Source organism: Equus caballus, chromosome X (assembly GCF_041296265.1).
Source record: "Equus caballus isolate H_3958 breed thoroughbred chromosome X, TB-T2T, whole genome shotgun sequence".
NCBI classification, from domain to species: domain Eukaryota; kingdom Metazoa; phylum Chordata; class Mammalia; order Perissodactyla; family Equidae; genus Equus; species Equus caballus.
Genome location: NC_091715.1, coordinates 4,550,503 through 4,574,873, shown reverse-complemented (window position 1 = coordinate 4,574,873; position 24,371 = coordinate 4,550,503). Strand labels below are relative to the sequence as shown.

Here is a 24,371-nt window from a genome sequence, read left to right as displayed (position 1 = left end):
CACCGGGCCAGCCCCAAAATGGAACATTTTTTAAAAAGTATTCTAAGTAGTGATGAGAACAATAATTCTACTGAGGTTTAAAAAATTAAGAGAAATAATTGTCACAATTAATGGTCAAAGATGTCACTCTCATATCATAGTTAGACCATTGCTTTGTCATTGTAATACAAAATGCAGTGGAAATCGCTACCTATCTGGTGAAACATTTTTATGTAAAATCACCACTAAAAAAATATGATTCAATTCACGAAAGAAAGTTTATAGTCCTCTGACAGAAAGGCAAATAGAATCTAAGTGAGAAAAGCTTGACTCCTAAGCTGGACCTTGATTCAGCAACTTCCAGGTATAATCCTAAAAGAGCTATTTCATCAAAATGGACGTAAGCTATGAGATAAGCTGAATCCCATGGTTTTGGGGTTCCCTGGGACTCCCTGTGGACCCGAGGGGTGTATGACCCCAGAACAGGAACAGCTGTTGGGACTTTGATTACTCCAGGTTATAGGAACTCATCCCCAGGAAGCAGTTCTGGGGCTACTCGGCACAGAAGCCCCAAGAATGAGCACCCATGGTCCTCAAGAACAAAAACAGAGAGGATGTGTAGCCCACTTGGCAATGTTGCTGCTTCTCTGGAAAGAAAGGAGCTGAACTCCAAACCTGAAATTTAGTTATGTCCTAAAATTTAAAAAAATCAGTATCAGTATCCAGTACATGTCCCTCCTGACCTTTTCGAGTCGGAACACGCTCCACTCCTTAAAATCTAATAATGTCCTCCTGGAGGGGTCCTCACGGCTGCATTTGTCTTTATCCCAAGGACCCTGAGCACTTCTGGCCTCCGGTGATGAGACACGAATCTCGCACTGCATCCCGAACATTGGATTTGGCAGCAGTAGCAGCCCTCAACAGAGCTCCCAGAATCCAGGCCCCAGGACACTCTCCCTTCTAGGCCCCTCTGAATTTCCAAACTGCTGCCCTGCAGAAGTCTCAGCACCACCGTGTTAGAGAAAATAGAGCCGAATTGGGAAAACTCTTCTTGTGTGCACCACAGCAGATGATCAGGAACGTCGCTCATCGCTACAGCGCATTTTGGGCCCCTGTTTCTAACCTATGGGGGCTGAAGAAAAGTGCTTCCCACCTAAAACTTTGATGCCACAAAAATAAGATGATTCCCTCTGTCCTGGAGACCATGGAGGCCCCAGATAATCCACCTGCTCCCACAAACTTCGCAGCTTCCCTGCAGTTAGGTGAGGTCCCGCGAGGAGCTCTTGCCAAATGAGAGCAGAATGCGACACATCTTTGCCAGGCCAAAGTACAGAAAAGCCATCTCTTTGGCTGGTGACACTGCAGTTGGGGGAGCCTCTGTGAGTGTGGTACCTGAGTGACTCAGAATGGCTGAGTCCCTGCCTCCTAGACACCCAGCTCCCCACCATTAATGAGACATCTGGCAAAGTCTGGAGACAAGTTTGGTGGTCACAGCTGGGGGCGGGGGCTTACTCCTGGCATCTAGAGTGTAGAAGTCAGGGATGCTGCTAAACATCCGACAATGCACAGGACAGCCCCCCAGCCCCCAACCACAAAGAATTACCTGGCCCCAAATGTCAACGATGCCCAGGTTGAGAAAATCTTGTATAATGCAGGAGTGAGAATAAACCTTTGCTGGGCTAAGCCCCTGAGATTTCAGGGCTAAAGTTATCACAGTATAACTTAGCATCTCCATACTCACATAATATCTGAGAGCTAAACTATAAATGAAACAAATTTTTACTTTTAATGGAATAGATCAGAAGCCGGACTGAGATATGCAGTCACCGTTAGTCTCAAAGACTTGGCAATAACCCGTGTGAATGAATTACCAGCTTTAAAGGAGAGAAAATGTGCCACAGAACAATGGACGTATAGATGAGGATGAGACACAAGAGAATGCGTTTGCTGTGCTCTTCCAAGCAAGATATGATGGACGGAGAGGGTGCAGGGGCTCAAGGCCTCCCTCGCTCCAAGGGGCAGCGATGTCTTTATGAAAGTTAGACATGATGTCTTTACTTAGCCTGATGATACTATGTGAGACTGGCTATGTGAGAGGGTAAGCAGAAAGAGAGAGAGAATGCACTGGCCAGAAGGCAGGGGCTTGGATCAACGTTTTTAAAGGGGCGTCCTTAAGGGATAAATGGAAGCGCCTTCTGCAGATACATTCAGAAGATGCTTAATTCTGCACAACAGATGCCAGTCCAACCTTTCAAAGCACATCTCACTTCATGTTAGTATTCATGGGGGTTTGTAGCAGTGACCAGTTCTGTGCGTAGACATTCTTTGTTCCGAGTTCAGAAGCATTTCGCGTTTTGGCAGCTTATTTGGGATGGTCTGCCTTACCTCTACCACCCTTTCCACTGGCATTCACATTTACCTCCAGGCTCTGACAGTTTAGGTTCAAATCCCAGCTCTGAGATTTCCTAGTGAGTGATGCTGGGCATGACTGTTAACCTGTCTGTGTCCCAGTCTCCTCTTCTGTTAAGTGAGGGTAATAACAGTACCTGCCTCGTGGCACTGCTTTGAGGATTAACAACTCGTTCCTGAATGTAAAGCTCTCAGAACAGTGCCGGGTGCATAGTAAAGACACCTATGAGTTAGCTGTGAATATAAAGCTGCAGTCAAGCTCAGTGAAAAACACATTGGTTTCCGTCTGCTCTTAAATCTGTTACCACTGTAATGCACATCTAAAGACATCTTTTTTCCACTAAAGATTCTTAAAGAACATGGACAACTAAATGTAAATGGCTTTAACACACTGGCTCTTAACATATCACTCAAATTTAGACTTCCCTTGATAAATGTTGTTCAACTGCTAGTCTTGGCAAGATTTATTTTGGATGCTTGGAGGATTCCATGTATATATCATACACGCCATACACAGACATTTTAGGTTTTCAGTCTTGGCAGTGTTTCCTATCGCCATCTTGGAGTTCTTCAAGAACAATTTCAAATACTGTTCTGCTTTCCCAGTGTGAGAGACCCACATCCAAGGGACCCTAGGCTTGCCCCCTCGGTAATGCTGATGTCATCTACTGAACTGACCTCTGAAAATCCATCCTGTGGTTCGTAAGCCCATGGTGACCCTTCCACGATACACCTCAAACATCATTCCGTATCTTGCCCCATCCTCAGCCAGCCACCCGATACCAGTGCCCCAGTTCTTTTCTTAGACCCAAAGATCTTACAGTGTGGCCCCAAATGGAGGTACTCCAGGGCACCAGGGTCTTACAACTCAGTACACACACATGATCCCAGAGCACTGTGGGCCCAAGTCCTCTTCTTACTCCTGAGGCTCATTCCCACCTGTTCTCCATAGTCCAGGCCTCACATGATTCAGCACTGGGATAACGGATTACAGATCAAGTTCTGCCTGCTTCCTGTGGTTGGCTGCATTGGAACGCAAGATACAAAGAGTGAGAAGGAAGAGGAAACAGCCAAGTGCTGTGGCTAAGAGCAGCTGCTTCAGGATTTAGAGCAATCTTAGCTCCACCAATTGATGCCTGAGTGTCCAAAAACACAACACCTTTGAATAAGCCTCAGTTTTGCATGTTGGGGGACAGAAATGTATAATCTGGTATAAAGTGGGTATACAATGCACACTAAACTCCTGTTCCCTTCTTTGCCTCTGTATATTGACATCCCACCCATCCTTCAAGGTCTGTAACAATTCCTCCTCCATGAGTCTGTCCGGATCCCCAGCTGGAAGTTATCAGTGTTTCTTTGTTCCTCTCGCCAATATTCATCACACATTCAGCCCTTAAGGTCTATTACTCTCTGTGGACTCCATTTCTCTTGCTAGGTTATTCGCTCTCTGAATGCAACAACTGTATCTCTCACGTCTATTAAATGCACAGCACCTAGTGTCTGACATAGAATAGATTGTCAACAAAAATTTGTTGGGTAAATTAATAAATGAAAGAGATGATTAGATGAGCAGGAAGGGACTGAAAGAGAGGGAAGAAGCCAGCTGTCATCATGAAAGCCAGTGTGTGCACACAGGAAGCCTGGTGTGTTCTGTTGACTCTCCTTGGGAACCATCCAGAGCACCCTGCCCAAATTCATTCAGTGCCCAACCCAGCCTTGAGCATGGCAGAGATCCAGCCTGCTTGCAGACATCTGGGAATGGCCGAAAAATAAGCGAGGAAGTCAGAGACTTTGGAATTACATTTATCTTGGTGTCTCTTGGCATTGAAAAATGGGCAGTCGTAAGGAATTAGTGTGGCAAGCACAAGTCACCACACCTTCAGAAAAGAATGTCCATGGAGGGGCATAAAGGATGGACATGATGGCAGCCATGGACATGATTGCAGGTGTGGATCAGGGATGGAGCCAGTTGAGGGAAGACCACAGCTGATGTCCCCAAGGAAGGCTATAAAGACATGCATTGCTTAGCAATGGGCGTATGTTCTGAAAAATATGTCATTAGGCGATTTTGTCATTGTGTGAACGTCATAGAGTGTGCTTACGCAAACCTAGATGATATAGCCTACTACACACCTAGGCTATATGGTAGTAATCTTATGGGACCACCGTCGTCTATGCGGTCTGTTGTTAACCAGAAAGTCGTTATGCTATGCATGACTGTACTTAGGGAATTTGATGACATGGATGAATCCCAGAAACAGCCCATGGAGGCGTGGAGATGCCCACATAGATAGCTAGAGGGAAGAATGGTTTTTGTGATTGTGAGTAAAAGAACCTATGATCTTAAGTGAAGAAGTCTCCATTAATGGAGGGGTAGACTCTGAAAGCAGACAGTATCGGGTGCAAATCCAACTCTGCCATCACCTCTGTTACTGTATCCCAATTATGTGACTTCCTACACATCTGCTTCCTGATTTACAAATGAGAGAAATAACTTGGGAGAGACCGCTAGCTATTCTCCTAGCCTTTCACAGCCATCAAGTGTTAGCGGGGCACACAGACACACATAATGAAGACTCCACTTTCCAGTCTCCCTTGAAGCTGGGTGTGCACAGGTGACCAACTTCCAGCCTATGGGATTTAACTGGTAGAGTCTGGACATCTTCCTTAGGAGATAACTGACATGCGCCCTTTTCCTCTCATCTTTTCCATCCATTCATCCATCATACTCTCCCTAGGTGGAAACTATCATCATTCAGGATGAAGAGGAAGCTGCTGCATCCTCCAGGTGGTGAAGGGGAACTTGGAGTCTGCATCCCTGAGACTTGCAGACCATCCACGTCTAGACTTTGCTCATGAGATGGAGATATAAACATCCCACTGATGTAAGCTACTGTTACTTTTTGTTTTATGTTATTCACAGCCAAATTTGATGCTGATATAATCAAAATCTCTTTTAATTATGAGGATTGAAAGAGATATCAAATGTAAAGTGCTTAGCAGATTGTCTGATGAACAGCAGATATGGAACAAATGGAAGGGTTTATTGTTATAAAGTATGTCTTCAAAAGATATACAATGGTTGCATAAAAAAGATGACAAATTTCTATAATAAGAGATCAACACGGGGAAAGTATACAACCACCTCTGAAGCATTTCTGTATAGAAGATACAAAGGTGAAGAAGACACAAATAATTATTAAATACAACATGCCTTGGTTGGAACTAAAACGTCCCTGTAGAAAATATCAGGTCTGATAGCAGATGGCAGTAAGTGAGGCGGGGGTTAGAGACCTAAGCAGACCTATTGGGAGCAGTGAAATATGCCCCTTGTCGAAATCAAAGAAAAGAGATCTGCAAAATATTGTAGAAAATCAATGAAATGGTAGAACCAAGTGTGTGGGGGTAACAAGGGCAGAAGTGGCGACCTATGGCAAGATCAGAACAAACTAGGTGCTGAGCTAAGAATGAAGAAAAGTGTTTGAGCATTCAGAAACACTTTTTTCTTTTGGTATTCAAAGAAGAAAATTTAGTTTTGATTTATTTTGTCTCTATAAGGAAGTAAGGTTGCGTTGTAGCAAATAAATGGAAGTCATGGCTGGCACTTTTTTCATCCATGATATTAATGTAGTCTTAGGTCAGACACGAAAACTTGAGCAGTAAAGTAGATGTCTATTTCAAAAATTGTCTAATACTGTGTCTAAGGTAATATGAAGTACCCTATGAAAATGTATGTTTAATAGACCAAGGTGGAGGAAACAAAATCCACTTATGAGAGTTTTTTTCCATTAAAGAAAATGAATGTTTGGGAAGTTAAGCCCGTTACTGAAGAGTCTGAGTGATAATGTGATTAAATAAATTAAATAAAAACTTAGTGATTTCAGGAAAGCTTTCTCCATCCCCCTATGTCACTCCTTCTCCTAGGCTGCCAAAGCAGATTCCCTGCACGCTGGGACACTATTACCATGTGTTGCTACAATTACAGGTACACATGTTGTCCCGCACTCCTGGGCTGAGAAGAATTCCTGGGTGAACGCCTGAAAGGCCAAAAGCTCGTGGGATGCAGCACTTGGTTGAGGTATTCAAAAAGGAAAAAAAAATCCTATGACTTAAAATGTACCCTTGAAATATACGCTTGTTTTTAATTGCGACAAAAGTTATGGTGGGGTGAGAGGATGTCTTTCTGAAGGTAAGCTGAACTATGGGAAAGTTCTTAGCAGCTTTCATTTGAAAATGCTGCAGCTCACGTTAGTTCAGCTTCAGCCCTTGATATTTTATTTCCAAACTTTCAGATCCTACTTCCAATAATCAGACAAGAAAGGGCATCCAACAAATTCCCACTGAAATTATTAATGAAGATGAAAGCCAAGCACAGCTGTTCTTACACTGGTTAACTCATAAGACGTACGTAGCTGTAATTAGAACCTTCTCTCTTGTCTTAGGTGTATTTTAGAGGCAAAATTAAATTTTTTATTGTATGAAAGTTTTAAATAGCGAACAAAGGAAGCATTTTTCTTTACTTGCCATGGGAATGCTGTTTTGATTTTAAATCTTACTTATCTCTATTTTGGAAAGAAATTACCTTTTAAAAAGTTGGATTATGAACACATTTCTTTAGAATGAATTCTATTATCTTACTGTTTCTTCTTGTGACTTTTTAAACGATTCTCATTTTTAAATCACAGGAAAAAAAGTTTCCAACAAACTTGACTTGAAAACGTAGCAGGACTTATGAGGCCTGTGGGTTCAGCACGAGGATGGTCACATTTTTCTCTAGGGGGAAGAATAATGTCAGTGACCTGTTCCTCACCCCATTTTCAAAACTTCCTGAAGATCCCATTTCCTCACAGAAGCATGAAATTTCAAATAAAAGAGACATTTTTTCTAGATGATGTCAAGATTTCATATGTGTTGGCAGAAAATACTTTAAACTATTAATTATGTACTATATTCCATTGTTTCCAGAACATGCCCACAGCTACCCCGTGGATTTCTGTATGACCAGCTTTGGTTTGCGGGCTCTCACACTAATGTGAGCATTTATTTTTTTTTTATTTTTAATTTTTTATAAGTAACAGCATTCTATTAGGGCCAGAAGGTTTTGTTGGGTTTTTTTTGCTAAAGATTTTATTTTTTTCCTTTTTCTCCCCAATGCCCCCCGGTACATAGTTGTATATTCTTTGTTGTGGGTCCTTCTAGTTGTGGTATGTGGGACGCTGCCTCAGCGTGGTCTGATGAGCAGTGCCATGTCTGCGCCCAGGATTCGAACCAACGAAACACTGGGCCGCCTGCAGCGGAGCGCGCGAACTTAACCACTCGGCCACGGGGCCAGCCCCGTGAGCATTTATTTTATAGATTATATTCATCAGCTCAAAAATCTGAAAGAGAATCCTAGAGCCAAGTACCTACGCCTTCTAAGACAAAGTTTATCCATAAAATCAAGTTGTTATTGCACTGAATTTTTAATAACATTGATTCATATGTCAAAACTTAAAGCCAAACTTTTTAATACATTGAACACTAAATTTTAACTCAAAATTCCCATTTTAATGCAAGAAGTTATCCATGCTACAATAATGCTTTTGTGAGTTCTTTTAAAATGTAATGGGAATAATGATATCAGATCATAATTAAATTATGCCATTCAACTTGCTGAGACAAATAAATTATAGAATTATTATATTATAGCTATAGAATTATAGAATGATTAAATTATAGAGCAGACACTGTATAAAAGTTAAAAGGGATTCATGTTTTAAAAGGGTGGAAACAGAATTCTAGCTCTAAGTTTTTGGAAAATAAGTCTGGAATTGTAATACTTGGGCCTCCAACTAATCAGGACAAATGGTAATTGGACCTTAAAAATATTTCCCATCGGGGCCAGCCCCGTGGCCAAGTAGTTAAGTTTGTGCATTCCGTTTCGGTGGCCCAGGGTTTCACAGGTTTGGATCCTGGGTGTGGACCTAGCACCGCTCATCAAGCCATGCTGAGGCAGCGCCCCACATAGAGGAACTAGAAGGACCTGCAACTGGAATATACAAGTATGTACTGGGGTGCTTTGGGGAGAAGAAGAAGAAGAAGAAAAAAAGGATTGGCAACAGATGTTAGCTTAGGGCCAATCTTCAAAAAAAACCCCAAAACATTTCCCATCAATTCCAGTTTACTGGTACCAGTGAAGTGCCGGTAGGCCAGCTCTCTCTGAGGGAGGGATGAAGCCCAGATTGCAGTATGTGCCAACTGCTGTGGTAGAAACACTCCTAGCATGGCTGAGTTCAGGTTAGCAAGCGCTTAACCACAAGCTGGCGAGATTCCTGACCAATCATCAACCTGCTCCAGCACACTGTGCCTGTTACTAAATTCCTCTTTTCTTTTATAATAAAGTATTTTGAGGTCAGGTGGCAACGCTCTCATCCCTAAGAGTTATGGAAAGTGTCCCACGATGTAGTGAGGTGATTACTGACAATCTCCTACCAAGGTGGACCTGAGATGATCTAAGCAGATTCATCCAACAAGTCCTAGTTTCCTTTCCGTTTTCCTCAGTTGACAGGTAACTCCATACGGACGAGAGTCACGCTTTCCTTACGCATCTCTGCATTCCCAGCCCATCACACAGCTCGCAGCACATAATGGTCTAAGATGGAAGCACAAACATTGTGCCCCAAATTAACCTCTTTGTCAGTCCCCCAGGGCAGGGAATTTGGTCTGCTTTGCTCACTGGATGCCCATCCTAGCACAGCAGGTGCCAAATAGTAGGTGCTCAATAAATATTTGCAGAATAAAGGAATAGATGAGATACTGAATAAGCAACCCGGAAGTCATGTGTGATAGCCAAGACAGCAAGCATCGATAGCCAACCATCAGCAACCAGGTCACTGAGTTTCAGATATAACCTGAAAACTAAATGAGTTGATTCATAAAATCCATGGTTTACTGAGACCCTTTAGCTAGATGAGTGATTCCAGCACTGAAATCCTGTGGTTCCTCCTCTTTTGTTGCCGGTTCAAGGCAAAAGGTTTTAAGGGATTGTATAAGAGGAAATGTCACTTGTGTCTGCCTAAGAACAAGTTTTATCTCAGGGACAGCTGCCTATCAGAAACTGGGTCTTGTTTTTCTCACTTAGTCTATTTTCTGTCTCTTCCTGTCCCTTTTCTCTTTACTCCCCCACATAACATGTTTCTCCAGCCCCTGATCCAATATGCTCCTTCCGGCTTCTCTAACTGGGGGTTTGGCTTTATTTAAATGCAATTTTGCAAGGTTCAGGACATGATATCATACTTCTTTAAACACCCGAGTCACAGAACTTTGTTCTTTACAGTTTCCGTAGGCTCCGTACGAAAAGAAGTGGGGAGGAGCAGAGCTCTCACGCTAGATGGCTCAGACCTTAACTCTGTCAATTAATCTAAAAAAGAAAGAGTTTTCCTATGGGGATTTGGCATTAGAGACACATTGATGAGAAAGGTAAACAGATTCCTTCCAGGTCTAGAATCCTAGGCCCATGTTTGTGTCATATTCATTTTCCAGAAAATATTGCAAGGAAGCTGCCCAGATTTAAAGTAGAAACTTTGAAGGGTAAACCTGGTGTGATTTCTGTGGCTAATGGAAGGTTTGTAATTTTCCTCTTTAAAAATAATGGAGAGGCTGCTCTTTAAATGATGAGTCTTTGGTAGATTGGCAGGGTGAGTAGAGTGAGGAGAGGGATGCATTGAAAACTAGTACAAGACTCAACTCTGCGTTTAAGAATGAGCTATCAGCTGGGAGGTTACTAGATGTCCTGGGAGAGCGTAGCCTCCAGGAGCAGAACCCCAAAGCACAACAGAGAAAAGGGCAGTCTCACTTCACCTCTGAAGAGTGAACTGAAAGGTGGACCTAAACATCCGCCTCTGGCATATATAATACTTATAAAAACAGTGGCTGGATTTCCATAGACTCCTGGGCATCTTAATAATATGAACATTACGGTAATTCTAAGTTCAAATATATGCAAAAAAATATCTGAAACCTATCACTACACTTTGTATTATCACTTGGTCCCGTTTGTTCCCTTATGCTTGTTAGAAATACAATTCTAAAACTGGTATTGAAAACCCAAATTAGATCCTGTTACTGATAGAGCACACAATTTAAAGAGATGGTATGGGAAATATGATAACATCAAAGCACTTGAACTTTGTTTTAAAGATCTAAATCTAGCACATATACGTGATCTGTGACAAAATCCAGATGGATGAGTCACGCCCCGCCATCTTTGAGGCTGGGGAGAGAAAGGAGGGTAAACATCTAAAGGCGGTTCAGCACCACAGCGCAAAGCCATGGGAATGCTGGAAGTGCTTTGAGAGCAGGCAGCGGGGGGAGGGTGGGGGCAGCGTTTCAGTGGGGTTTTGGGGGCACTGACAATCGTTATTCAGGAAAGAAAAGAAGAAACGCCCTTCCAGGCAGAGGAAGCTGCAAGCACAAGCTAGCCATGCACAGAGCAGAGAGGCTGTTTGGCTGAAACTCAGAGTGAAACTCAGAGAGATGAGCCAGGAGATGAAGCTGGGTGGCTGCTGCGGCATGAAGGAAGGGGCCGCAGGGCCCTGCTGAGAACCTGAGCTTCTCTGCTGGGAAGGAGGAGCCATCACTGGAGTAAGGCTGGTGAATGCCAAGGTCCAATGATGTCCCACCTGGACAATCATGGCACCAGAAGGAATAAGAGAAAACAGGAAGAGGAGGAAGCCTTCAAAGCAAAGCACAGTGGCACGTAGGCATCTCTTGGCTTCTGTAGAGCAAAGCCCTCTTGCAATTTCATCTACTCACATGGCACTGATTGCACAAAGTACTAGAAGTGTGGAAAGGTCCGTTTACTCACTGTTCCGTGGGTGCCAGCGCACAGCATTTAGGTAGAAGTTGCAGTAATGGAAGAGAAACTCATGATCCGAGCGTTGGCTTTTCCCCTGAAGCAGGGGCATCAGGTCACGTCCATCAATGATCCTGTGGGATAAATCAGGTGGGCATCAGCTGGTGAATGGCCACTGTGTCCTTGGGCTAAAATGCCCCGAATTCTGAGCTGTCCTTCCAGCAAAGGAGAGCATGATAGAGCCACACAGTCATAGTTAAGTAAGCAACACAAAGAACACTAACTGTCCCCTGTTGGGTGCCATATGCAGCGCAGCGAGGCCAGCTCTGCTCACTCATGGACTCGTTTAATCTTCCAAGCAGCACCATGAGTTGGGACCATTCTCATCCCACGACAATGAGATGAGGAAATGGAGGCCAGAAAGCCTAAGTGACTTATCCAAGGTCATGTGACTAGTAAGAGCCGACAGGACTGAAACCCAGCTGCTTGGGCATCTATGCTCTCAACCGCTCTCCCCACTGCTTCTCCTAAACCCAATTTTCTGCCTATTGTCTTGCCAAAGGGCAAGCTTTAATTATGAACCATAGCTCTATTGAAAATAAGAACATCTGACAATTTGGGTTAAAAAAATAATATATAGTATAGGGCAACTTGAAGTGGATAGACTCCAATGAAAGTGAATTTCTAAACCAGAATGAATTAATTTATAAATAATAATGATGGTGATATTAAACACCTGGGAATGGATTGTTCCCAAATGTAGATATCTCTCTTAATACTTGGGATTTAGCTAGGCCAAGAAGGGCAACTTTCCAGATGGCAAACAATAGCTATATACAATTGGTGGTAAACAAAATAAAATTATTTGCATTGTAAATAAAGGAAAAAGCCCCAAATTTTGTTTTGAGTTAAACATATATTAACAGTGACTAGAGGAATGAAAGTCACTGATACATTAGGCCACTGCCATCGAAACAAGAGGCAGAGAGCTGCTTTGAAAGAGGTAGGTTATTTAACTGGAGGATTTTCTTTCTCTGATTAAAAGCTCTCCATCCCTGTCATCCTCTGTTATAAGGAATATAGAAACGTGAAGATGAACTTGGTTATATAATTTGGGTAAGCGTTCCCGAGAGGTCTGCATCCCTTAGATTTTTTTGTGGTTTATTTTGGTGTCACTAAAAACCCTGTAATGTAATTATAGCCTCGTTGCTTAGCACTTCTCTGGCCTCAACCCTTGTTATTAATCATGCGATCCGCAGAAGTCTATGGACTGAAAATATTCTATTATCATAAGTTAAAAATAAGAACAAAAGATGGACTTGGCTCACTTCCCAAGCCTGCATTCCCGTTCAACATGGGAGGAAGAGAAAGAAACAAGGTAGAGAGATGGTTCTAGTCAGAAGCAGCATGTTCTCTGAAACACTATTTCGATCCTGAAATGACAGTTCTCATGCCTCGTTCCTTTGAAATTCCTTTCAAGAAATTCTCAGTCCTTAAGAAAATGAGATCCTGAATAGGGTGGGTAAAAAAGGAAGGGACGAGAGGGCAAGCGTGCAGGTCTGAGTATCTGAGCGCGAAGAGCTGCCAGTGGTAACAAATGACCTGCCGGTGGGAGATGGGACAGAGTTCCCATCCCTCTCCACCACCTCCACATGCAGAGGCCTTTCCCTGGCCGCTCCAGGGCCAGAATGAATCTCCATTTTTTGGACACAATCTCTACCTTTATTTCTCGAAGCCATTTTTCATCATAAGCCAACAAGATTCAACACTTGATTTAAGAACACAGGAGCTGAAAATGCTTTCTTCAGATCAGTATTTCATAACTTAACCAGGTCATGATAATATGAAGGGGGATTTAATTAAAAAAATGACTCCACATCTCACAATTTTTTTCTTACTTAAAGGCAAAACAGTAAGTTTGTTTTTTAGAGGAGGGAAGCAAAGTCTATTCTGCAAACTTCTTTTTCCTCAAATGCAGAGATAGATCTCAGGTTTTTTTTTTATATCCTACACCTAACATGCTCTTTCCTAGAAGCCAGCAATAAATCACTCTGCTAGGGAAAGCGAGCGTTTCACAGTGCTGCAGAAATATGGGCTGTCAAAAAGAGGCTCATTTCTGCCATGAAAAACTGAAAGTGACCCTATTGAGCTAAACTTTTAAAGGGTGTCTAAGCTATCAAAATATTTGGGATTGTTTTAAACAACATGTGCAAATCACAGCTAACGATAGCAATAAGCCGGAGATGGCACAATTGTCTTGACATTGCTAGGAAAGAAATGTTTCCATTACATCGTGATTTGTGGAAGAGGGGCCCATGCACTTTCAACCGACACAAAGCATCGCTCTTTTCTACGGGAGTCATCTAACTGGCCTTTTCTGCAAACGAATTCAAGTTTGCGTAGCAAGTTTGCAGCCACTGCTACAAAATTGGATGAGTTCTCTGGTAGTGTCTGCTTGATTCTGAAAAATGTGTTCCTTTGAGATTGTTTTTAATTTGGAAAGTGAGAATATTCTCTTTGGGTTCTTGATTCATGACAAGGGTAGCAATATTAACAATTCATTTCCAAGGAGCTTCGTTTTTGAATTTCAGGGTAAATTCAATAGCATGGGGACAGCTTTCACATAATTGAAAAGAGCATGTTTTGGGGACCTTCCCTGGGCTACAGCGACCTCATTCTTCCATGAATGTGCTGTCTCTCTCTCAGCTCTGAGCAATTGAACCATCTAGCTGTCACGTCCTTTGCACTTGCTTTGCCTGGCCAACTCTGGGGCAGATTTGGGGATCACAGGAGAAGGGAAAGTTTTCTGGGGGGAGGGGACACAGAAAGGAAGGTTTTGGCGACTGACACAGAGGTTAATTTGGGGCACAATGTTTGTGACTTACCTGTGCACTATTCAAAATAAAGTGATTTTTTTTCAACGTAGGAAGTAATAGGAGAGGAAACATTTTTAGAAGAAAGTAGGTATATCTTTAACAAACTAAAGGGAATCTCAAGTATCCAGAAAGTTATTTTTATAGTTAAAAAGAATGTTTCCTTTCGTAAACATTAAACAGTCTGCCATATTTGAATATAAAGCAAGAACAGTTATAAGTGGTTGGAGGTACATGAGAGTTTTACCTTTTATTCTGCAAAACGAAGGTGAACTACATACAGCTCACCGACTATTTTATTGTAGTGACAGAGTGAAGTGGTTGCCTAGCTATACGTCAGCAAAATTTACTGGGAGAACTAAGTCACTTCCCTCATCTTCATTAGACAAAAGTGATATCAAGCATTAAAGTATTGATTTCTTTTCCTAACTTGGAAAAAAAAAAAGGAATCAAATTTAATTTTAATTATGGAATAGGAGTCTTAAATATTTCACCTCTAAAAGTTGATTCTCATGAATGTCAGCCTCCCTTTCCTTCCCTCCCAGCTGCATAGTCTATGGCCAGAATTGAGATGTTTTCCAAAGGTCTAACCAACTATGGCATTTTGCAATCCTTTATTACCAACATTAAGAAGGAGCATGGTCATAGACTTAGCATGGAAATATTCTATCTGCTTGCAAAGATGAGACTGACAGGAAGGATTTTCACTTTAATGAGTTAATACATTTAGGTATTATATTTTTCTTCTATGTAAGGCCCTGTTGCCTAGATTTTCTGTCACAAAAAAAGGTTGCCCTCCATTTATTTCCAGAATCAGCTTATTTGGTGACACAGGGGGAATAATTTTTCTGAATATGCCTGGGGTGATGGCCACCAAAAGTTCTTTTAATAAACCATGTCACAGAATGCAAATGAACTGCTTTAGTATGTATGAAGGAAAAATGCACTGCGGAGAGGAATCTCATAGGCACACCACGGGGTCGAATTAGAGAACTATTCTCACAGCAGTGCTGAGTCTCTGCAAAGTGAAAATCTCTTATGTGTACCCTGGCCTACCGCTCTTTTTACCTAAGTAGAAACTGCAACAAAGGGCTTCTCATCTTCCACCAAGCTTTGATTGGTCAGGAAAGGCACCCACCAGGCACAAAATGCTTCTTGAGCATTACAAGGTTACACTTGAAGGCCAGGGGTCTTCTGACCGGAAATCCTCTCATTCTGACAAAGCATGTAGAAAGAAGCGAGGACACCTCGTTAAGTGCTCCTCAAACAGCTTGGGTCCAACCCTCTGAGTTTATTCTCTTGAAAAAGATCAATGCAATATCGCTCAAGCAAAAAATCGAGAAAGCTGATTTCCATCAATTTAGTGGGAAAGAATTGAGGATATTTTCTTTTCTTTTTTTTTTTTTATTCACTGGTTTCTAGTATATTCACAGAGTTGTGCAACCATCACCACAACAAATTTTAGAACATTTTCATTGCTCCAAAGGAAACCCCATACCCATTAGCAGTCACTCCCCATTCTCCCCTGCCCTCAGCCCCTGGAAACCACTAATCTACTGTCTCTATGGATTTACCTGTTCTGGACACTTCATATAAATGGAATCATACAGTATGTGTTCTTTTGTGACTGACGTCTTTCACAGTATAATGTTTTCACGGTTCATCCATGTTGTAGCATGGATCCTTACTTCATCTCTTTCAATGGCTGAGTAACACCCCATTGGATGGATAGACCATATTTCGTTTATCCATTCATTAGCTGATGGACATTTGGGTTGTTTCCACTTTTTGGCTATTATGAATAATGCTGTATGAACATTCCTGAACAAGATTCTGTGTGGACATGTTTTCATTTCTCTTGGGTATATACCTGAGAGCAGACTTGCTGAGTCAGTGGTAACTTTGTGTTTAACCTTTGAGCCTCATCTGCTTTTGACCCTGACCAGTTCTTCTCCTTCAGCTTCCAGGATTTCCCATCTCTGGCTGGGAGGATATTTTCTAAAGAGCAGATATCTGTGCATCAAATTTGTAGATGAATATAGATATGAGGATATTATCCAGATGCTTTTATTGAAAAATGTTGATGAGGTTCTACATTAAAACAACATTTTCTGTAAAAGAGCAATAATAAGCTTTCGAGCTGCAATTCTCAATCTCAGCACTACTGATGTATTAGGCTGGATCATTTCTTTGCTGTGGGGGCCGTCTTGTGCCTTGTAGAATGTTTAGCAGCATCCCTGGACTCCACCCACTAGATGCCAGTAGCATCCTGAGTCAAGACAATCAAAAATGTCTCCAGATATGGATAAATGGCCCCTGGGAGGAATAGTCACCCTGGGTGAGAATCATTGCTTTAGATGTTCAAAGTCTCCAGGGCAGATACATAAAGATGCTTTCTGGACTTGGTTGGTAATGCCATTTAAGTAAGATATTGTGCAATACCTTTATTCCCATGAGGGGATTGGAAGCAGATTTCTGTTTTATTATCTGTGCTGTCTTTAGGATGCTGATGGCATTTTACAGGGCCTTGGACCTCAACCCAGAGACAATATGATTGGGTTGACTTAGGTCAACAAGCATAACAAAGAATCCTCAATATTGAGAATGGGTTCTACTGAAGCCTCTGGCTCACACACAAAATATCTGGGTCTGCCTAAGAGGGTGGCTGCTTCCTTCTTCAGTGGGCATGTACAAGAAAAACAGAGTGACCTCCATCAGCCTCAGACTGGGGTGGGTAGGAAGTGCCGGCAGCAAGGTTTCCCTTATGGATTTTCCCCGTTGCCTCTGAACTTCTTCCTTCCCTTGTCTTTCTCCAGTTGGATGGAAACTCATTTAAAGATATTGTGAAAGCAAAGAGTGGTGATGATTTTAATGTTATAAGCCACGAGAGAAGAATGTAATTAATGAAATTACCTGAACATTTTGTGTAAGCTACTTAAGGAAATGTTAAGCTTTATTCCAAGGGTAAGAACCAGGGCCAATGAGTAGATAGTAAGGAGTGAGAGCTTTGGCTTTACATAAGAAAAGACCTTTTATGAGTTACTGCTGACAAGTTTTCTGTCTGTCACCAAGGCAGAAAAAGAGTAATTTGACTAGAGTAGATCTTAAAAGTCCCCTTCAGTCCTCAAATTTTACGATTCTAGGATCCTGGATGAATATTAAATGTGGAGAGGAAAGAACTGTACTTTGTAGATCTTACCTCTCAATATGGCCGGTCAAACAAAAATGGTAAATATTCATGCATTCTCTAAGCTGCACTTCACATGCACTAACGCTTTTCATCCTCATGTTGACCCTGTAAGGTTAGTGCTGTTACTGAATCCAATTTTCAGACAAGGAACCAAGGCCCAGTAAGTTACGCACTTAGCTAGCAGTGAAGCCAAGATCTGAGCCCAAGCAGTACAGCTCTGGATCTCTGCTCTTATCCACAGGACCAGCTACTCTCAAAGTGTGGTCCAGAGACCCGTGGGGATCCCTGACACCCTCTCAGGAGGTCTACGAGGTCAAAACTATTTTCACAGTAATACACAATGTTCTTTGCCTTTTGGACTATGACTCTTTCAGGAGCGTACAGTGGACTCTCCCAGTGGCTACATGGCAGGTGATGACATCATCACTCTGTCAGCCAATGGAGTTGTACTTGGGTGCTCTTGTGCTTTAAATTTTTTTTCAGGTGTAATTGCTAACACGATAACCATTAATAGATATAACTCACATAAACAAAATGTCTTTGGATTCCTCAATCATTGAGGAGTGTACCTGGATCTTGAGACCACAAAATTTGAGAACAGCTGAACTCTACACTGCCGCCTTTTGCGTTTGTGTGTTTGTGTGTGTGTGTGTGTGTGTGTGTGTGTTTGGGGGGAAAGGTATACCTAAAGAAGAAATTTGAAAAGAGTAAGGAAAATCATAAACAATGAAACGAGCTTGACACAATGGAGGTGAGCATCTATCCATGAACTCAGCTCTGGCTGAGCTGCAGTTTCCTCTCTGGCTTCCTGTTTCCTCTTCGTTCCGCTGGCAGCTGAATTTAAACAAGATTTGCAGCCCGCCTGCGTGACATTAGCCTGGCCTGCCACCAAACTAATGAAAACAATTAATCAGCGTGCTTCACTTAAAACTCTTCAGATTGGTAATAACACTTAAGAAGAAACCATTGGCAATGTCATATGAAGTTGTATTTAAATTTAAGAGAAAGACATTTCATTTAGGACTTTCATTTGGAAAACACGCTGGGAAATAGGGCCCTTAACTGGGAAACCAGCTGCCTTTCTCGCTGCTGCAGCAAAGAGCTGCCGAGTGGGGCCAAAGGGAAAGCTATGGGATTAAAACGTGGGGGGGGTGAGAGGAGCATTTGCTCAGCTGCCCTTTGGCACACCGATGATGGGCACAGACAGGAAGGAGGATCAGCAGATACCGAAAGAGAAAGCCTCAATTAAAGACCATCCATCCACATCATGCCTCAGGGTTTACCTCCCACTGGGATAACAGGATTGACGGCAGGTGAGGGGGTTACTTAGGCAGATCCACCACTTAAGGCCCATAACTGCACACAGATTATAAGTCCAGCTGGAGGTAGCATGCCATCATACAGGCAAACCAGAACATACTTGCCTGCAAAATCTGAACGAGACAATACCAAGTACCTCTGAGTCACAGTACCTGTCTTCAGGCAGAGGTGATCCCGCAAGTTTGGCCACAGTAGGAAATATGTCCATGTTGCTCGTTGGCTCGTCAATCTCCAGCCCAGCCGGTATCACTCCCGGCCAACGAAGAATGCCTGGAACCCGGATACCTCCTTCCCAGTTGTTTGCTTTCCCCCCTAAAATGCCAAAGGAAACCCACAGAGAGATTTGTAAGTCTTTTTCAATGCTCAGATTAGGGCTCACTTTAATGCTCCATGTGAGCTGGCCAGTATGGAAGAACCAAGTGCTCTAATGACATGGATTCAATGAGAATTTCATGAGCAAGACAGTATATGTTGTGGTGAAAAAATATATATGAGATGGTCACTACTATCATGGCCAGCATTGCCTGGTGGTCATAATTGATGACTATAATCAGGGAGACTAAAATCTCAGAGCAATAAAGGACTCAAATCAATGACTTTGGAGTCAGAGAGTTCAAATTCCATAGGTACTTTCTACCAGCTATGGTAGGCAAAATGATGGTGCCACAAAATGTCGAGGTCTAAACCCCCAAAACCTTATGTGGCAAAAGAGGAGATGATCTTAGATTATCTGAGTGGGTCCAATGTAATCACATGGATCCTTATAAAGGACAGAGAGAGGCAGGAGAGTGGGAATCAGAGAAGCAGGGATTGTAGTCAGAGAGAAAGATGAGAAGATGCTACACGGATGGCTCTGAAGATGAAGAAAGGTGCCCCAAGTCCAGGAAAACAGGTGGCCTCTAGACACTGGAAAAGGCCAAGAAACAGATTCTCCCCTAGAGTCTCCAGAAAGGACCGCAGCTCTGCTGACACCTTGATTTTAGCTCAAGTGGACCCATTTTGGACATCTGAACTCCAGAACTATAAGACAATCAATTTTTGTTGTTTTGAGAGTCACCAAATTTGTGGTAATTTGTTATAGCAGCCACAGGAAACGAAAACACCAGTTCCACGCCCTTGGGCAAATGGATCAAGCATTCTGTGCCCCACATTCCCAACATGAAAGGCATGAGTATTACCTGGGATTATGACCCCGAGCACCAAGTCTAGTGCCTGGAAGAGAGGAAGAGCACCAGAAACGGCCATTGTCATCATTGCTACTGGTTTATTACTGGGAGAGCTCCTACTGTTTAGTTGAGAAAAAGAGCTTTGTACCTAGGAGGTGACTTGAATATAACTAAATAGAGCAAGAAAGGGGTACTAGGAGGGGTTGGAGGGTGAGCTGGGAGTGGGTCACAATGTCAAGAGGCACATCACAGAAGATGCTCACCAAGGCCTCTAACTAATGGGCCTTGGGGGACCGAGACAGCAGCATGCCGGCCTAGGGCTCAGAGAGGCCAGTCTGGAGTCCCTGAAACCATGCAGTTAGCATATGGATGGATGGAAAAACAGACACACTGTTTCCCCCAAAGTAGTTCCCCTTGAGTTTACAAAAAGCTGAGCATAGAGCTGAAGACCACGGGAGTAATCACCTCAGGGAGTGGGCTGGGAGGAAGGAGAGAGCTGAAGTTTGGCTACTTGCAAACACATTTTCAACCACCAATTGGTATGAAGAATTAAAAATAAAGAGTTAAAATAAATGAAGAAAGTGGAAAGAGAGTACTGATTCATAGCAGGGACATAAGGCGTGGTTCACAGTGGACGTAAATGGCATTTAAATTTAAAAAATGAATTACTGAAGACAGAGGTTTAAGGGATCTTGAAGGAAACCATTTCTTAATGCTAGTTTCTGACTGTCGTAGACTGAATTCTGGCGATTGTAGACTGAATTCTTCTTATAGGCATAATCTTTAAACTGCAGGCACTCCTATATTTCATATGAACAGACACTTGAGGGAAAATTCACATAAAAATTCATATGATAGTTTGTAGTTTCTATGGTGGCCTCCCAGGAAAGTTAAAATTCTTCCACTTTCTTCATCTTCTCAACACGATCTTAAGGTAATTATCTCACAAATACTATTCTTGCTTCACAAATATCACATCCAAGAAATGGGAAGTTTATATAATTTCCCACAGTTTATTCAAGCTGTCAGTAGCAGAGCAAGCTGTAGGAAAAAATCTCAACACGTGAATTACCGCCTGCTTATCCTTGTACTGCATTAAGCTCGTAGGATATTCACCAGCTTATTCTTCTACTGGATCAAGCTCATAGAATGTTCACCTGCTTATCCTTCTACTGCATCAAGCTCACAGAATGTTCACCTGCTTATGCTTCTACTGGATCAAACTCGTGGAACATTCACCTGTTTATCCTTCTTCTAGATCAAACTCACAGAATGTTCATCTGCTTATCCTTGTACTGCATTAAGCTCATAGAATGTTTACCAGCTTATCCTCCTACTAGATCAAGTTCATAGAATGTCCACCTGCTTACCCTTCTGCTAGATCAAGCTCACAGCATTTCTCCCTGCTTATCCTTCTACTGGATCAAGCTCAGAGACTGTTCACCAGCTTATCCTTCTACTAGATCAAGATCATAGTATTTCCATCTGCTTATCCTTCTAGTGGATCAAACTCACAGAATGTTCACCTGCTTACCCTTCTACTAGATCAGGCTCACAGTATTTTCACTCTGAATTTAACAACAACAAAATAAGTGGTCGCTAGCTAGCATAAAAGGGCTATTTTAATTAACGGCTAGTGTATATACTTATTGCCCTACTGGTTAAAATGAAATAGAATGAATAAATGGGAAAGTAGACCAAAATACTAATATAATGAAAAGGCAGGCTGTAAAAGTTTATCTTCTAGATGCAATGTGGCATCGTGAATTGGACCCTGAAACAGAAAAAGGACATTAGTGGAAAATCTATAGTTCAGTTAATAGTGATGTACCAAGGTTAAGTTCTTGACAAATACATCATGGTTATGCAGAAAGTTAACATTTGGGGAAGCTGGGGGACGGGAATACAGGAATTCTCTTTACTATCCTTGTAATTCTCCTGTCAATCTAAACTGATTCCAAAATAAAAATTTCACTAATACACAGATATAGATGATAGAGATAGAGATATAAATGCACGTGTGTCTCCCCAGTTGACTAACTGCTCTGCATTCTCTAGGTCAAAGTAGAGATAACAATGTGAACTACCTCACAGGGTTGTATAAGGATCATTTCTCATGGCTAAATTGAACTGATAACCTACTATGTAACATGGACTATGATATGCATCTCATCCTATTAAATCCGTACATTACCCCATGATGATGCTACTATCTCTCTCCATTTTATAGATGCAAAATCTGATGGACCGTGCTATGCGTTTCATCCCATTACATCCTCATGTCTACCTCATGAAGGTGCTACTGTCACTCTCCATTTTATAGATGCAACATCTGAGGCTGAGAGAAGTTGCGTACTGAAGGTCACTCATCTAGTAAGTGGTGGAGTGCAGATAACAATCCAGCTTTGTCTGCGAATCTGAACAATCCCTCAATACCATTTGATCTCCGCAGCAAGACAATTGGTGTTGACTTGTCCGTTTAGTGCCAGAAGAGGATCACAGGTAGGCTGGATTGAGAAACTCACAATGACTAACCTAAACTGTAGAATTAAGAAGGACTGTGACACTGAACTCCCGAGGAGTTAATAGGTATATCATCTTTAAGGCAAAAGACAAGGGCCCACCAGGTGAAAGTAGGGGGCACACCTGGCTGCAAACCCACATGAGAGAGGGTGGGTGAGAAGTGTGTGGTTAAAGAGTAGAGAGCGGTTTCCATATCTTGGCAATTGTGAGTAATGTTGCAATGAACACAGGGGTGCAGATACCTCTTTGAGATTCTGACTTCATTTCCTTTGGCTATATACCCAGAAGTGGAATTGCTGGATCATATGGTAGTTCTATTTTTAATTTTTTGAGGAACTTCCATTCTGTTTCCTATAGTGGTTGCACCAATTTACATTCCCACTGACAGTGCACAAGGGTTCCCTTGTCTCCATATCCTCTCCAACAGCTGTTATCTTTTGTCACAATAGCCAAGATATAGAAACAATCTAAATGTCCATAAATGGATGAATGGATAAAGAAATGTGGTCTATATATACAATGGAATATTACTCAGCCTTTAAAAGGAAGTTAATCCTATCATTTGTGACAACATGGATGGACCTTGAGGGCATTATGCTAAGTGAAATAAGCCCGATGTGGAAAGACAAATATGGCATGATCTGATGTGGAACCTTAAATAGTCAAACTCATAGAAGCAGAGAGTCAAATGGTGGTTGCCCAGGGTTGGGGGGAGGGGGAAAATGGGAAGACTGGTCAAAGGCTACGAAGTTTGTTACGCAGGATGAATAAGTTCCGGGTATCTAACGTGCAGCATGGTGACTATAGTTAACAATACTGTATGGTATGCTTGAAATTTGCTAAGACAGTAGATCTTCAGTGTTCTAACCACAAAAAGAAAATGGTAACTATGTGAAATGATGGATTAGTTTGATTGTGGTGATCATCTCACTATGTGTACGTGTATTCTGACATCAAGATGGACATCTTAAAGATATACAATTTTTATTAGTCAATTATACGAAGAAAGCTGAAAAAACTTATGGGAAATATTTGTTTTTGTTTGGTAGAGTGACTCAATTTCACTATAAGAAAATGAAATAGTTTTTCCATCTCTGTTACCATTTATATAAATGCCTATCCATGCACACATAGTATGTTGTGAAAACAGATAATACTGCAGAGCGCACACACACACATGCACACAAAGCAGAGAGTGCCACAGAAATCCACAGGCGCAACCAAAGTGTGTGTATATCATGATTCAGACATCAGGGATCTGTTCTTCTCTGGGGACTTTGCGGACCTACAGGTAATGGAAGAAAAGCCTACGAGAGGATGGCTCAATGTATAACCACTTTGAAAACAAAACAAAATTCCCAGAAAGACCCTAGAAATCTCGCACCCTGCTAGAGATTCCAGATCCCCAAGAGAGCTCCCAGCCACAAATAGCCCCCTGGTGGAACAGGCTGCAAGGGTGCGATGAACGGGTTTACCTCTGCTCAGGTGAGATGCTCTGAGCACCCTTGAGGAAGGCAGAGGACTGTGGGGGGCAGTTGTGTCTGCAGCCCTTAGATCCAGCTACTGCTAACAGCCTGCATGCAGGTGTGGCAGCACCAGGTATGGTTTCATCACCAGCTAGTTTTCTGATGACAAACTATCACACTCAGGATATGTTCCATCGGGAAAATCTGAACCCTCTGTGTGGAACATCATAAGACTCTCATCTTATAGTTCTTAATTTATATTCAGAAACTAAAGAAATGCATCAATTAACAAAATATCATGCAATTTTCTAAAGCTGTAAAAGGAGTGTTTTTATAACAGCAATGACAACAAAATATTTTTTAAAACTTTCAAAGATGATAGATACATCCAGGCACACTGCCTATGGGAAAGCATGTTTGATGAAGTATGATCACACATTTCCAGGCATGTGTTGATGAGCAAATATCCTTGCTTGTCAGATGGTGTAGCTTTGAGTATTATTCCTCCTTCCATACTAGATGGAAAGGGATATGCACAAAACCTGCTCACCAGGCTTTAAAAGTACAGCACACTGCTCTCCCAGGAAATGCTATGACTGTCATTCAATGAAG

General features: G+C 42.1%; 1 protein-coding gene across 7 annotated transcripts in view; it reads right to left on the bottom strand.

Annotated features, from left to right (window-relative positions):
* STS (steroid sulfatase) overlaps window positions 1-24,371 on the bottom strand; it is a 177,455-nt gene that overhangs the window by 15,552 nt on the left and 137,532 nt on the right. For all 7 annotated transcript variants that reach the window (XM_023633178.2, XM_070256582.1, XM_070256580.1 and 4 more), the window contains 2 exons: window positions 18,757-18,916; window positions 11,234-11,355 (listed from right to left, as the gene is read on the bottom strand). In XM_023633178.2, the coding sequence (XP_023488946.1) occupies window positions 11,234-11,355; window positions 18,757-18,916 (282 nt within the window). The remainder of the gene's footprint in view (window positions 1-11,233; window positions 11,356-18,756; window positions 18,917-24,371) is intronic.